Source organism: Cucurbita pepo, chromosome 10, assembly GCF_057944985.1.
Source record: "Cucurbita pepo subsp. pepo isolate OVF chromosome 10, ASM5794498v1, whole genome shotgun sequence".
Taxonomy (NCBI): domain Eukaryota; kingdom Viridiplantae; phylum Streptophyta; class Magnoliopsida; order Cucurbitales; family Cucurbitaceae; genus Cucurbita; species Cucurbita pepo.
Window position 1 is genome coordinate 4,556,714 of NC_141807.1, and position 15,421 is coordinate 4,572,134.

Below are 15,421 nucleotides of genomic sequence, written 5' to 3' on the forward strand. Positions count from 1 at the left end.
TCCAAAAAAGGAGAGAGTGCTTCTAGATGTGTTGAACCAACAAACCAGACAATCTAAAGCTTACCCTTTTTTTGCCTAATTTTATTTAACCCAACCCCACGCCCACGGGATTGGGTTAACCTACGATGTTAGGAACAGAAAAAGAAAACTATAAAGATCAGAAGAATTGGGAGAAATCTCTCATTCTATTGAAGAATAAAATTGGCTATTATACAGCGTTACATAATCAAATTCGATATGACTAAATCTAATTCAAATAATTAAATCAAATCTAATCCAGGAAACAAGACGAGAGTTGAATGGAAAAACTTGGCATTGGGGGACCCCAATTATTAAACCCTACTTTTCTTCGTTGTCCATCATGCCTTTGCGCTGTCTTTAAGATGAAGCCAAGTGAAAAGAGAAGGAAGTGCGGCGCGGGAAGAGACAGTACAAATTACTTAGGAAGGTTGTTTTTGTGTCGTGTTTTTCTTTGGGCGGCGGAGGGAGACAAAGAAGTGTGAGTCAAAGGTCGGCTGGTAGTCAAAGATGGAGCTCCACCTCTCTACACTCGCCTAACTAGACACGTACAGCAGCCTTGGATTCGATCATCAAGCTGTGTTGCCCACATTTTTACATCTGAAACATTTTGACGTCTATATGACGTTTACGTTACGTGCGGTGCAGTGCCTGCTTCTAAGAACGCCTTTAGTTCTTTCTTTAATGGAAGATGTTTGAAAATCTGACATCCATAATGTTAGATGAACACGACTCTCTATAATTGTATGATATTGTTCACTTTGAGTATAAGCTCTCGTGGTTTTGCTTTGGGCTTCTCCAAAATGTCTCGTACTAATGGAGATAGTATTATTTGATTATAAACTCATTATTATTCCCTAAATTAGTCATTAGTCGATGTGAGACTTTTATCCAACACACAATAGTATGATATTGTTGAGCATAAACTCTAATGATTTTGTTTTTGTGTGAAATCTCCTATTGGTTGGAGAGGAGAGAACGAAACATTTCTTATAAAGGTGTGGAAACTTATTCTTAGTAGATGGGTTTTAAAACCGTGAGGCTAGCGGCAATACATTGCAGGTTGGTTATTCGTCAGCACGAGTTTAGCTTATGATGTTTTTGGAAGCTCTAATCCAAATGAATATTTTACAGAGAACCGACAAGAAATTTCATTAATAACTGGCGGTTTTGATTTTTTGGAACAACTCTGATGAATTTAGTAGATCTTTTTAGGAGGAACAAATGACTATTGGTAAAACTTATCCTATTTTTACAGTGTGATGGTTGGCTATTCACGGACTAGATGTACCTACCGTTTCTTTTTTAGGGTCAATATCAGTAATGCAGTTCATCCAACGATAAACAGGCAAAAACGGACAATATTTGCTAGTGGTGAACTTGAGCTATTACAATGGTATGAAAGCTAGACATTGGGTAATGTGTCAACGAGGACGCTGGTCTCCAAGTGGTAGATTGTGAGATCCCACGTTCGTTGGAACAGGAAACTAAATATTTATTATAAGGGTGTGAAAATCTCCCTATAGTAGACGCGTTTTAAACCATGAGGCTGATAGTTGAACGTAACAGATTAAAACGAACAAATATTAATGGTGAGCTTGGACTGTTATATTTTAGTTTCCCCTAAATGACTCGTACCAAAGCGTATGTGTAACTCCATATAGGGCCTTGACTCTTCGAGCGAATGAGAAGGCGTTTAGGGTTTAGGGTTTAAAAGGAAACAAAACCAAACACAAGAACCATGACATTATTTTCAGTTAAAGCAACCTTTTGGTTTTTTATTTTTAATTTTATTTTCAAATTTCACATTAAAATTAATGTGGTCCCTACAACACAACGCCACCGCACAAAATCCACCACGTGTTCTCAGCTTTGTCAAACTCATTGCCACGCAAATTAATATAATATTATCACCTTTTATCTTTTCATGAAAACACACTGTTCCTCCATCCAGCTGGACTGAACAGCTGTCCTAACCACACCCTCCGCCACCCTCCGCCGCCCCTTCCATCGCCGGGAAATTTGACTCGCTGTCGGGAAGCACTACGACACCAGAAATCGCTAATTATTACATTAATATAATCATCCCTTAATTAACCCTAAACCTCTTGTTTAACAAATTTTTTAATAATTAAATGGATCAACATGAAAATTACATAATAACGTGTAAATAAAGTATTCTTATTTATTATATTAATATATTAAAGAAAAATAATTTATTTATTTATTTTATTAACATCATTCTGTAATACATGTCAATGGCGCCAAGATATATGACGCAACACAATCTATATGAAGATCATGTAATTAGATTTAATTAACAATTAATTAACCAAATAATTAAATATTAAACATGTAATATTCTAATCTTATAGAATGACATGCAACAGAAGAAGATGCTTCCGGATGTGATTATAATTAATTATATTCTAAATATATAATTTAGTGTCTAATTTTTTTTAATTATTTTTTCAATTTAATACCTAACCTTTTAAAAAGTTTGATTTTTTTTCTCCATTAGGCCATTGTTGTCACATAATGTCAAAATATACATTTTATTTATTAAATTACAAAAAAATACTCGTTAAAAATAGACTGTCACTCACTTGCTTCTAGAATAATAGATATATTAATTATTATATCATATAATATATTTTTACCAAATTAAAAAAAAAAATTAATTTTATATCTATTTAGACTACGAGCGTCTAATAAATTTTAGAACTTTTAGATTTATGTGTCTATTTGATCTCGGAACTTTAAAAATTCTCTAATTTTATATATAATATATCAATTAATTTTTAAATTTTTTAAATAAATTTAGATTATTATATATTTTCAAATTTGATGTATTTTTTTTAAGATAAGTTCATTTAAAATTTTAATAAAAATAAACTATTGAAAGAAAAAAAAAGACATGGTCTAAATTATAGATTTAGGCATAATTAAAAATACTTAAGAAATTTACAAGGTATCATTCTAAAAGGTTGTATGATACTACGGGTTACACGAAAGGATTAACATCCAACAAATCGGGGATTTTGAACTTAAAAAAATCGCTGCAGTAGCTTTCTTTCTCATCCTGATCAGTCCCATTGCCATTGGCAGTACTGAAATGTGTGGAATTTGAGTTCAATGGCGTCGGGCTCGAGTTCAGAGTCGACGTTTCGGGGGAAGGCTCGATGACTTGTTGATGAACTTGTTCTTGTTCTTGTTCTTGTTTATAAAAATCGTAACTTGGAAGAGCACACTCCGAGTAATCGAAACCGTTCAATTCTTGAGTTTGTTGTTGGCAATTTTGGGAGTAGAAGTCAGAGAAGTTTGATGATGGGAATAAATAGGCTTCTCCGCCGCAAGAGGTGGTGGTGGACGGGCTGCATCCGGCGGAGGCTTCATGCAGCGGCGGAAGAGCTGGCGATTGGTCAATTTGGTAGTGGGGTTGTTGGGGAGGAAGCAACTGTGATTGAGATATGATCATGTTGGACTGTTCATGATTTTCAACGTTTTGCATCGAAAAATGAGACATATTGTTAAACGACATGAAGGAATTGGCCAATCTATCGTGAATTCCAATCAACCTTGAGAAACTGTTGATTTGAGAATTGGGATTATTGTAAAAAGATGACCCCAAAATCGACGATAAATCCAAAACATCAAGCCTCGGGTTATGAGTTACCGGATCGATTCCCATTCTCAGAAGCTTTTTTCTAATGTGGGTATTCCAATAATTCTTTATTTCGTTATCAGTTCTCCCCGGTAATCGAGCAGCAATCGCAGACCACCTTAAAAAACGTAAAAAAAACCCAAATTTCGTTAAAAAAATCACTAAAACTAGAGATAACGAAAAATAATGAAACTTACTTGTTACCCAAAATGCTATGAAGCTGAATAATCGCTTCTTCTTCCTCAAATGAAAATCGTCCTCTCTTAATATCAGGTCTAAGATAGTTCGTCCACCGTAGACGACAGCTCTTCCCACATCGTTGGAGACCTAAAACGACCCCAAAGTTTGAAACTTTATCGAATTTGAAGCAAACCCAATTGAGAAATGAGGTGAAATAGAGTAGAGAAGCAAAAAAAACCTGCATTTTTGGGGAGTGTTCTCCAATTTCCATAGCCATGTTTTTTAATATAATCAATGAGCTTCTGATCTTCTTCAGGAGTCCATGGGCCTTTCTTCAAGCCTTCTTTCTCACAGCATGGTGTTCTTCCCATTGTGTATGAATTTCAATGCTTAAAATGAGATTCACAGAGTGAAAAATGGATGAATTAAGCTCTATAAATAGAGACAGAGACATGAAGTCAAATGGGTTCGGTGCCGACCACAGTTCATGATGACGTGTCCTCTTTCTCTTTACTTAAACAGACTATAATTACCACACTAATTCCAAATTTAATTAAGAGTTAATCATCATAATTATGTGTTTTTATCCATCGCTTTCTTGTCTTCACATTATATATTCATACCTGTCATTGACTTGGTGAAGCCACGCGGCTGGTCTTGTTCATAGATCCTATTGAGCTACCCTCCCATGGCGTTTTTTTTCTTCTCCGCTACGTGTATGCCGCGTGGCTTCCTCTCATTGGCTCATCCAATTGGTCAACGTTTCACTGTTTTGAGCTCGAACAGAGGATTTGGAGTTTGTAATATCCAAGACAAGAATTTTAATAATATATTAATTAAATTATTTTTGAATGGGATAGTGATGGAAATGAGCGTTGGATTAAACCAACCAATTTGTTACACGATAAGCTTATCAACCTCCGCACGCTATTTATTGTTCTTTGATTTTTATTTATAACTTTGTCTGCTCCCTAACATGCACCATCTCTTTGTCCATTTACGACACTTTTCCAGTCAATATATACCTAAAGAAAAAAGAAAAAAGAAATTTGATTTAAATTTGTGAAACATGTGTTAATTAATTATTATTATTATTATTTTTTTTTTTTTTTTTTTTGTTCTATCTCTACCGATGATGTCGGCCTTAACAAGTAATCACTAGTACTGGAAATATTCTTGAAGAGAATTCACACGGTTGGATGATGAAACTCCCACGTCGGCTAATTTAGAGAATGATTCATTGGGTTTATAATCAAAGAATACTATTCATTGGGTTTATAATCAAAGAATACTATTTTCATCTGTTTGAGGCTTTTTGGGGAAACCCAAAGCAAAACCATGGAAGTTTATGCTTAAAGTGGACAATATACAATATCATACCATTGTGGAGAGTCATATTCGTCTAATAAACTTCATTGGATCCGTAAAGGCTAAAACTAAAAGGCCCGTTTGAGCTATTTTTTGTAATTTTTTGTGAGGGGGGCAATTTTATCCAAGAAAGAGGGATTTTGCATGATTGTGTACGGAACTTCATATTGCTTTCAATGCCCAATTATTATTACATCATGAGCTGCAGTTGTTGGATCAATGGTTTGATTTTCTAGATCTTCCATTCTGGATCTTATGCGTGTCTTCATTAGAGCCGTTCAACTTACAGATTGAATGACCTCATCAGTCCATTATGCGAGCTGCCACGTCATGATGTCCGCGGCCGCTTGTCGGCCCAGTATCCAAATGAAACGAAGCTCGGATTTTGCATTTGTTATAAAATCTATACCCTAAAGTTTTTTTTTTTTTTTTTTTTTTTTTGCCTATCATGCTGTTTTATGAATGTTGTATTCATACATGAATGGAATTATATAAAATACACATCAAATTTAGGGTATGTTTCGATTACGACCATATATTTTGAAAAGTTTTAATTTTAGATTTGAAATTTGTTAAATATATATATATATATATATATATATCTTTTGAACTTTCAAATTTTAAATAAAATATATCTTTTTTGTAAAAGTAAGATTTGAAAATGGACGTAAAATCAGTTGTAAATGATATTAGCTTATGTCTTCAACTTTTACCCGTTTATTTTCATCTTTGTTCTAATGAGGAAAAATCCTCTCAAAAAGTATTCTTAGAATAAATTTCAAAAATTAAGAAAAAAAATGAAAGGCTCAATTAATTCATTAAAAAAAATACTCTATTTTCTAAAAAGTGACAATATTACCTCTAACCTTTCAGGTATATTTCAATACGATCATTCTGAGTAAAAATATGTTACAATCTTGAACAAAAAGTGCCCTAAAAGGAAAGTTGAAACCTAAACACCACCACATTATTTAAAGATTTCCATAAATAACCGTAGTTTTGAAATATTTAAAAAAAGGTCATAAATAATTTGCAATTTTTAAAATAATAGAGCAAGGTATTTATTAGAGCTAGCCAAAATGAAACATTTATTTCATATTCTAGAAGCAAGCAGAACTGAAACCTACCACAAACATTAGAGACATATTGTGTATACTCTAACTGAAAATTAAAGACACCCTCAAAATATGAATAACTCAAAACCTAACCATAGCAATACAAAAAAGAACAGAAACCCTAACAAGAGACTTTCTTGTGATAATGCTAACACAAGATAATTAGCAACTGAGTTCTGATTACTTGAACTTCATCTTCTTATAAACACAATTAGCTAGTTAACTCTCATCACTTGAACTCCAAAAATTTTATTATTAGTTGAGGTTTTTTAAATTATTAAAGCAACCAAATGCCTAATAAAGTATGAAAACTTATTTAATTCTAATTTTGAGAATTAGGTTTATGAAAGTCCATGGACTTCATATATACATTTTAACCAGGCTATGACACGTTTCAGTTGGATAATATGATATACAAAATTTAATGGTTGAAGCCAGCTGCCTACCAGTTCTACTTCTAATTCTAAACTAATGAATTTTTTAATGCCTAAATGGTCACTTCTAGCATGGAAAAAGTGAATGTATGTGAGGACTATATACACCCTGGAGTTGAAAATCACGTCCACAAGTTTCTAATCCATCTTAATCTAAGATCACTACGGTCAAATAATATTTTATTAACCCAGCAACATTTCTTCCGGAGGGTTTTCTTTTCTTTTCTTTTCAATCAAGACATTAGAAAATAGAAGAATTCAAATTTAAAATTATTGTTTTCAAAAAAATTTGTTAGAGAAAATGAAAGGAGAATAAGAAAACAACCAAAACATTTAATTTGAACCCAATGAATTCACATTGATTCATTAAGATACTTTTGTTCCCTCTACGGTGCTCAATATGCCATGAATAATTGTTTCATAAGATAAGACAAATTACTAACCTGGGAATGCAGAACTCCAACATTGCTCCAAAGATAAGACAAATTACTAACCTGTGAATGCAGAATTCCAACCACATACCTCAATGAATTCCAGTCTTTTCAACAAGGGTTGTGTCAGTTACAAAATAATGATAATAATAATAAAAGATAAACAACCTCTCATTGGTTTTCTAGAAACAAATCAAACCATTATAGAAAATAAGCTTTAAATTTGCCTTAATAACCTATACTTTCAAAAGCTTTAATATTATCCTTAAACTTAAAAAAAAAAAATTAAAAAATACCCTTATTATTGGTTATGGTTGAAAATGGTTAAATATTTTGTTTCAATCGTTTTGTATTTGACCACCTCATTTTTCAAGTTTAGGAGGGGAGATTTTATTTTGGGACTTTCGGTAGGATTTTGTGGGATTCTTTAGTTTGAATTGAATTTATGGGTAATGTTTGGTTGCTTAAAAAATTAGTATAAGACAATGGGAAGGGAAAAGGAGAATATCTATGTAAAAAAATGAGGATATATATGGGTTGCTTCAAGTTGGTTCTTTCCCTAACAAGATAACTTCAAAGAAGTTGACTACATTAAAATTTCTTAAATTTTGCAAATAAATATCCAAACAAACTATTAATTAAATTCATCTTTTAAAAAAAATGAAATCAAACAACAAAAACCTCAATACAAAAAAAAAATCTTTAAGAAGTACCTTTTGTTTAGACAAAACTCACTAAATACTCTAAACCAACCATTCAAAAAGTAGTAAATGATCCTATTTAAAAAAAAAAAAAAAAAAAAAAAAAAAAAAAAAAAAAAAAAAACTATATTCCCCATGCATATATCAAATTAGTTTGGTTGGATTTCTTACATCTAATCGTATCTATACAAAGTCAAGGGCCCTAATTTAGAAATGTTGCTTCAAAAGTTACCAACAAAAAAGTTTCAACAAATCGGTCTATAAAATTTATTGGACTTTAAAAAAATGCATGTCAGCTCGGACAAACTTTTAGGGCGAAGACTTAAATAGTGCAATTTCAATAAATTATATTGAATGCACACTTTATCAGACAAAAACTTTTACGTGGCTAAATATAAAGAAAAGACTTCTATAGCTATTAATGTCTACTAATAAAACTATATATTTATAGCGGCTAGACAAAACGAAACTTGATCACCCATGTGATCGACGGTACATGTTGGGAAATGATCAGACGGCCATAGTTCTCGTGGTAGCAAATCTTATGTCCATTCTACAAGGATACGGAGAGTTTTTTTTTTTTTTTTTTTTTTTTTTAAATAACCTTTTTAATTGGATCCTTGGGGTGCTAATAAAGATCAATTAGGTTTATTACTTGTCCAAAATATGTGCTTTGGGGATTGCTTTATCTAAATAATTGCTACGTGTGTTTACAATTGGACGGAGGGAGGGCAGATATTGGACAATTGGAAGATTTAACGAAAACATTTGTTCGACAGTTTGTTTCTTCGGCACTTCAAACTTTCAAGTTCCAATAAACACTGAGTAGTGGGTGGGTGGGTGGGAGTTTTCGTCTCCTTCAGATTTTTACAAACCCACATCATTTCCCATCTCAAATCTCATCCCAACTCTGGAAACAAACGACCCCTTATAGGTTCTAATTTGGATAGGTTACCAAAAAATGGACTGATTTGGTTATTTTTTTACTCAATTTCTAAACTAGTCACGTCAATTTTCTTGCTTAACCTTTCCTAAAATGGTGCAGACTTATTTACGCCCCTAATTGGAAGCTTGGAACCACTATGACTTGAAAACCATTGTTATTTGATCTATATGGGAGGAGGGGAGAAAAAGGCAATATAACAAGAAGTCCCAGCCTGAACTCCTATGATAGAGGAGGAATTCACTATATCTTCAGTTTGTGCAGCTGGGGTACGAGAATTGTCTTCATTGGAACAAACAAGTCCAGGTGGCCGGATTTTAAGGACAGGATCTTTGAAAGTGTATTGGTGTAGAACCCAAAAAGGATTAAAATGACTTTCCTGTGGTAAGTCTATAACTAGACTGGAGCCTATGTTATAGCCAAGTTGACATTTTGGATGGAGTTGTAACCTAGACCATTTTGTGCACGGCGTTCACAATAATATAGTACCAAATTGCAATAAAGATCCAGGGACGTGGTAGCCTAATAATTGAACTTTAAGGGATTGAAATTATAAAAGTGGTCGTTTGATTGGTCAACCATTCACATTATTGAAGATAAACTTCGTACTTTACCGTAATTACCTTCCCCCAAAGGCCTTTCCAGTGTTGCTCTCCAAATGCGGATCTGCATGAAAAGTTACTTTGTTAGCTCAACTCCACCAACTGAATAATTTAACTGCCACAAAATCAAATACTTGAATTCTAGGTTGATAAAAATAGCCATCGGTGTGCATTTGGAATTTCCCACTTTGTTTCCACGGATTAATGAGGTTATACAATCCAAAAGGCATCCTTGAGGAATAGTGCAGAGGGATCTTATATTCAAGTCTCTCTGTGCAGCAGTTCTTACAGAAATAGGTCGCATATATATTTTGGGAGATTATTATCTGCATCTCGTGTAAAGCAAGGAACAATCCAGCTCAGTCACTGGCTATTTGGAAGATGTTAACGGGGGCATACACTATAAGGGGAAGGACGTGAAAACAAGCATCTTTTATGCAGAATGCAGAACTATCTTTTTGCACCGTACTATAAATGTTTGCACAAACAAACAAATTTAGAATTTGTAGATTAATGAAGACTGAAGATAGAGCTTAGCAGGTTACCTAAACAACATAGATCGAATGTGCACATCCAAAAAAGAAAAGAAGAAATCAAGAACATACGTGTCACATTAGCAGTGAAACAGTGTAAGAAATTAACCAAATACCATTCAGAATGAAACAGTCCGGTGGGAACGTGTAAATTTTGCAGCAATGTAAAATATTAAATTAATCAACCATCATCCGTTGCTCTAGCTCAGACTTTATTAAAGTATGTGTATATAATATTTGTTTGGTCAGCTACTTGTATAACTGTATTTCTTTGCATTTGACCGTATTTTGGCCAAGGTTACAAGGACCTAAAATTTTGACTATTCCCATAATTTTCAGTACTCTTAGTTTGGAAGATATTTCAAACCTGAAAGATTTAGATGGTTTAGTAAAGGCGTTCAAAGAAGAGGTGGGATGCCTTACCAAATTTAGGTGGTATGTAGTCTCAGCATCAAATAATTGATGAAGTGGACGCCGTCATCTCAATTATAAGATCGTGTAGGTGGCCATTAGTGACAAGAATGCCATCAGAAGGGGATAAAATCCTACGGCCAGCTTGATCAGCAGCAAGATCAATGTCACTGCCTTTCCAGTCAGTCACCTAATCAAACAGAAATAGCTCCATTAGCACTTACACTCATGTGTTTCAGAAAGAAGTAATTGACCCATTCCATGATCATAAAAATACAAAACCTTGATGATGATGGTGATGATTACTTGTCCAAATATTATTGACACCCAGAGTAATTTAGCAGTGCCCTGAACCATAATCATGAAGTTCTTGCATGCTACATTTTTTATGTTCTAGATCTAGTAATTTATCTGAGACTTTTTGTCGTTTCAATTCAGAATGGGCATTTGGGGTAATTTTGGCTTAATGCTACTACAGCATTTTGTGGGGAATGCAGCTAAGGAATAGAGTAGTATTCTTAGGAGAACAGGTAGCCTTGTCCTGGGATAATTTTGTTTGTGTCCATTTAGTGCCTCAGATAAAGCCTTTTGTAAGTCTAATCTTTCGGTGCTGCTTTAAGATTTTTGTAACTCCACTGATTTTTTTACAGTTTTTCACCTGTATAATACTTTATAGATGTAGTAGAAACAATCTAAAAACGAGTAGAAAGTTTCAGAAATCCTTAGCAGTAAACTGATGGCCGTCTCATAAAGTTAGTGTGATTATCATTATAATTCCATGGTAACATTATATATCATATATATCAGTACAACCACTCGTATATGCAGAATGAAAGAAGCAAGGTTATGGACAAGACACTGTTGCATCTAATGCTTTGGTGGTAGCTTGAAGGCTTGGAGCATCTAATCAGACAACATATTCGATATTGATGCATAATGATTGTGTTGTTGTCTTCGACTATCAAAGTAATCTTGGACGTACCATGTAACATTTCAAAGATTTCTCCAAAAAAAGGTAATGATAATAATATTGGCGGTAACTTGGTATCCTGTAATAAATTTCCAAAGCTTAAATTATAGCATTACAACAATAGTTCTGGCATTTTCAAAAGAAACCAATCCTGTAAAAATGATGGTTCATTCACTGACTCTAATTCCACGTCACGTAAAATCATTAAAAGAAACGCCAGCAAACATGTAAGTATAATAAACGGGGAAAAATAGAGCTTGAAAGGCTTTTCAAAAAGGGTAACGTAGCATACCTTCCCACCGGCTTCATGCACACAAATCATGCCAACTGCATGATCCCAAGTCTGCATAACAACATTAATTTTTTGTTGAGGTGGTATTGCAATTTTTTGACATCGAAACAGAAAACAGAGAAATACCTTGACAATAGTTTGAGATTTTTTTCGAAGAATGAAGACAGATGCCCTACCAGAAGCCACCATGAAATACTTGCATAAACTGCAGGAAAATGAGATGAATAAGCATTAATGAGTGTCTTTATTTCATCTGAAGGCCACAAATTGTGGCATGCATTCGATTAATTTATTTAGTTTATCTTCAAATAATCTTTTTAGCTGTAAAATGCTGATGTCCAACTAAATTTGTGCAGTGAAGGGGTAGGGTACATTCAAGAATAAGATACTCGAGTCCTACAGATCATTAATCTTCGCACCTATGCAATTGATGATCAAACTTACAAACCTAAGAAACCATGCGCTGCAATCACTCATTTTGATGATTAGATTTTCAAGTGGAAGAATCTTGTTAGGAAAGGATGCATATATTATGTGGGTAGAAAATAACCTTCCACAACATGCTCGGAGAAGAAGAATTTGACCATTCCCAACGTGATCAGCATTAGTTGTTGCCTGTAATGAAGTTGATGGGGGAAGCGATTCCCACGTTTGACTATCTGGCAGACAGAAGCGTGCCTCATGCACAAGACGGTATTCATCAACAAAGCATCTAGTCCAGTTATGAAACATTTTGCTTGGGCTTTGCATATCAGATAACCTCCTCGTCCATGTTCCATATCCAGCTTGAGCAATCATTATGGCTCCTGATCTGGACCAGACACCTCCACGCTCAAGATCTTCAGAGTTAGACTCTTCAGACAAATCTACGTGCCAGTTGGGGCATCCCATGACACCTAATACAATCTCTCCTTCAACCACAAGAGCCAAACCTACCTGCAATTTTTCAAGCACTCGTCTTCATAAATATAACTAAGATAAGAACAATGCAGCAGCCAGATTAAATGACATACCACATATAGGACATCATTTCCTCTAAGAAATCCCCGTGTACCATCAATTGGATCCAATACCTGCATTCGAAAACATTCGATTGAATAATTGTGCAACTCTAAATCAAGAGCTTAGAAAAAGCTGAAAAATGCAAAGCAAGTATCTTCAAAAATGGATGAAACAGTAAGAAGGGGAAACTTTAAGCCCTTCCATTTCAAATGAAGTGGTATCTTCATAACCTAAAATCACATTAGCAGCGATCAAATATAGCATATGGAATTTCATTGGCAATGACGACACTCAAAAATCAGAAAATTGAAGAAACTAAAGCAAACACAACATTCTAAATTAGGAATCCCCACCCAGTATGTGGCTGGCTTGCTTCCGAAAGCAAATCCAACATTCGCTCCCCTGTCAATTGCTTCCAAAACATCATCCTGTGTCAACTCATTTTGGGAACTTGACTTCTCAGTTACTACTGTCAGCACCGAATGTGCTAAATTATTTGCACGTAAAAATGTAGAGTCCTCCTCAGCTACTAATGGAATAGATGGAAATAGAGTACCCAACTCTGCAGCAAAATAAATAATAATAAAGCAGTAGCAGCAGCAGCAGCAACAACTAACAAGCATTGCATTAGCGAGTAGGCTGGTTGAACTATTGCATCATCCGCGGAATCAGGCACAGTTAGAATTTATATGAGCAAACGTACGATACTGAAAATGAACCAATGCGGTTATTTAGAATTTAAATTTTTATTACCCAAACTGACTAGCGCCTGAACTCCAAAATCGGCAACAGTAACTGGAGTTTGATCATTCTTTTCCAGAACTTGTCCATCAGCCCGTAGAAGTGACGATTTCACCTGCCAATTATGAAAACTTGAATTCATCTAGACGACTAAGAGAAATTGGATTGATTGACCTTCCGGTGGTTACTTCCATAAACATTCTCAAAGTAGAAGTCATCAAACAACCGTAATGCAGTGTTATTAAGATTTAGAATTGTAGGCTCGTAATCTGTAGCTCACTTCCTAACAACTTATTACATTTCAACATCCAAACTGAAAACAATAACAAAATTAAAGAGAGAAGCGAGAGTAATTACATCAACGCATAGACGACAAGCTCTCTGCACCACATCGACAGCTGCTTCAAGCTCTCTCCGATACTTCCCATTCTGCATCGGCAATGGCAGACAGGACCTAACGACATAAATACAAAATATACATATATATATGTTACACGAATTTCTCCCAAAAAAGACAAAAGTAAAATCACAAGGATGAAGAGAAGAGACCTTACGTTGCAGAATCGGCTGCGTGGAGTTGCAGAGATACGATGAGAAGAACGAGTCCATCGAACAGTTGAGATTTGAGAGGAAGAGTGAAGCAGAGCCATAGCGGGAATCGAACTTTTCTGGCGAAGACCAAATGTGGGGTGAGAGGAGTGAGAGAGATGAGGAGCTCCATGGGCCGAAGAAAAGGCCCAGTTGGGCCCATTGGTCCATTCATTCCAACACACCTCCTCTTGCACCTGGATTTCGTATGTGCTGACATGGAAAAAACTGAAATTTAAAATCTTTATCCAAATAAAATAATCAACTGAAATTGCGTCCGACCACAGCAACTTGTCTTGCGAACCACGCTAGCCCATCATTATATGTTCGTTTTTCCATGCTTTATATAACCATATTCACCTTCAATTTCCAGAAAATTGATTCAAAACTTGTTCCATTTCTCCCACTGAAATCGGCTTTGATTCTTCCATATTTGGTTGTGGCATGAGCCAATTAGCGGTACGGTTTGTTCAGAGGACGAGAGATCAGGCTATGAAGAGCGATCCCGCCGCCTTGAAATCTCTCAAGGATTCAACTTCTTCTTCTTCTTCTTCTTCTTCTTCTTCTTCTTCTTCTTCTTCTTCTTCTTCCAGGTGCTACTCCGGCAACAAACTCGTCGCCGGTGAGGACCGGAAGGTTAAGACAGCCGAAGAATCCTTAAGAACCGTCATGTATTTGAGTTGTTGGGCTCCTACTTGATTTGTCCATCTCTTCTCCTCTTGCTTCTACTCTGTAATTTTCACTTTGTAATTTGCATAATCTGCTGGATTAATATCTTTATTCTTCAATTAAATCTCAATTTCTGCTTCTACTAGTTTTAAGGTCAAACACAATTATTTGTCGTATTCTTTATTAACATCAATTAATAACGAATTATAAGATAATCAGTACAATACTACTATATTTTTTGTTATATTTTCGCACTCTTTATCAAGATCAATCAACGAGATAGAGATATTATAAGACAATCGGTAGAATACTACTACATTCTTGCACTAATTATTAAGATCAATCGATAAAATAGTAGTACACTTTCGCACTCTTTATTATGACCAATCAACCAGAGATTACAGACACCGGATATAATAATACTATGCTGCTTGAGATTTATTAGGATGAAACCTGGGTAAGCTGGAGGGCACTATTTATTAATCAAGAAGAGATTACACGACATTATGTATAATAATAGTATGTTGTTTAGGATTTGTTGGGATGAAAACTTGGGATAAAGTGGAGGGATATTTTTGACTAAGATGACAATTAATTCGCTAAATATCTAAATTTGTTACCTGCATCTTTACTTTTAAAATAATTAAATCATTTTTCTAAAATATTTTATATATTTATTTTTAAAATAACTCGATCATTTTTCTAAAATAATTATATTCTTTTAAAATATCATTTAAAAAAAATATAACTATAATAACA

At 34.5% G+C, this 15,421-nt stretch overlaps 2 protein-coding genes across 10 annotated transcripts; both read right to left on the minus strand.

The window, feature by feature from the left end:
• Nucleotides 1-2,936: 2,936 nt before the first annotated feature.
• On the minus strand, nucleotides 2,937-4,940 carry LOC111804251 (transcription factor MYB93-like). Of its 2 annotated transcripts, XM_023688986.2 has the most exons (4): nucleotides 4,486-4,940; nucleotides 4,101-4,251; nucleotides 3,880-4,009; nucleotides 2,937-3,800 (listed from the first exon to the last, which is right to left on the minus strand). In XM_023688986.2, the coding sequence occupies exons 2-4, from the start codon at nucleotides 4,231-4,233 to the stop codon at nucleotides 3,023-3,025; spliced, it is 1,041 nt and encodes a 346-aa protein (XP_023544754.2). In that variant the 5' UTR covers nucleotides 4,234-4,251; nucleotides 4,486-4,940; the 3' UTR covers nucleotides 2,937-3,022. The 2 variants fall into 2 exon arrangements, with proteins under 2 accessions (XP_023544754.2, XP_023544755.2); XM_023688987.2 differs by having other exon boundaries at nucleotides 4,101-4,940.
• Nucleotides 4,941-7,092: 2,152 nt separating this feature from the next.
• LOC111804278 (Inositol monophosphatase family protein) lies at nucleotides 7,093-14,141 on the minus strand. Of its 8 annotated transcripts, none has more exons than XR_015422616.1 (11): nucleotides 13,960-14,141; nucleotides 13,763-13,859; nucleotides 13,418-13,520; nucleotides 13,018-13,226; nucleotides 12,676-12,735; nucleotides 12,213-12,598; nucleotides 11,789-11,867; nucleotides 11,663-11,713; nucleotides 10,413-10,590; nucleotides 9,478-9,520; nucleotides 7,093-7,273 (listed from the first exon to the last, which is right to left on the minus strand). XR_015422616.1 is itself a non-coding variant. In XM_087127443.1 (10 exons), the coding sequence occupies exons 1-9, from the start codon at nucleotides 14,124-14,126 to the stop codon at nucleotides 10,441-10,443; spliced, it is 1,302 nt and encodes a 433-aa protein (XP_086983569.1). In that variant the 5' UTR covers nucleotides 14,127-14,141; the 3' UTR covers nucleotides 9,373-9,520; nucleotides 10,413-10,440. The 8 variants fall into 8 exon arrangements, 2 of the variants coding, with proteins under 2 accessions (XP_086983569.1, XP_023544793.2); XR_015422611.1 differs by having other exon boundaries at nucleotides 7,093-7,280; XR_015422615.1 differs by having other exon boundaries at nucleotides 9,469-9,520.
• Between the last annotated feature and the right edge of the window lie 1,280 nt (nucleotides 14,142-15,421).

What these genes read in the sequence shown, in the direction of transcription:
- LOC111804278 (XM_087127443.1), bottom strand. Translation starts at nt 14,126, where the DNA reads ATGGAGCTCCTCATCTCTCTCACTCCTCTCACCCCACATTTGGTCTTC. An exon ending in CTTGTCGTCTATGCGTTGAT is followed by an intron (nt 13,521 to 13,762) that starts GTAATTACTCTC and finishes CATAATTGGCAG; the next exon opens with GTGAAATCGTCACTTCTACG. An exon ending in CTCCGAGCATGTTGTGGAAG is followed by an intron (nt 11,868 to 12,212) that starts GTTATTTTCTAC and finishes ATTTTCCTGCAG; the next exon opens with TTTATGCAAGTATTTCATGG.
- LOC111804251 (XM_023688986.2), bottom strand. Translation starts at nt 4,233, where the DNA reads ATGGGAAGAACACCATGCTGTGAGAAAGAAGGCTTGAAGAAAGGCCCA. An exon ending in AACACTCCCCAAAAATGCAG is followed by an intron (nt 4,010 to 4,100) that starts GTTTTTTTTGCT and finishes GGGTCGTTTTAG; the next exon opens with GTCTCCAACGATGTGGGAAG. An exon ending in CATAGCATTTTGGGTAACAA is followed by an intron (nt 3,801 to 3,879) that starts GTAAGTTTCATT and finishes ACGTTTTTTAAG; the next exon opens with GTGGTCTGCGATTGCTGCTC.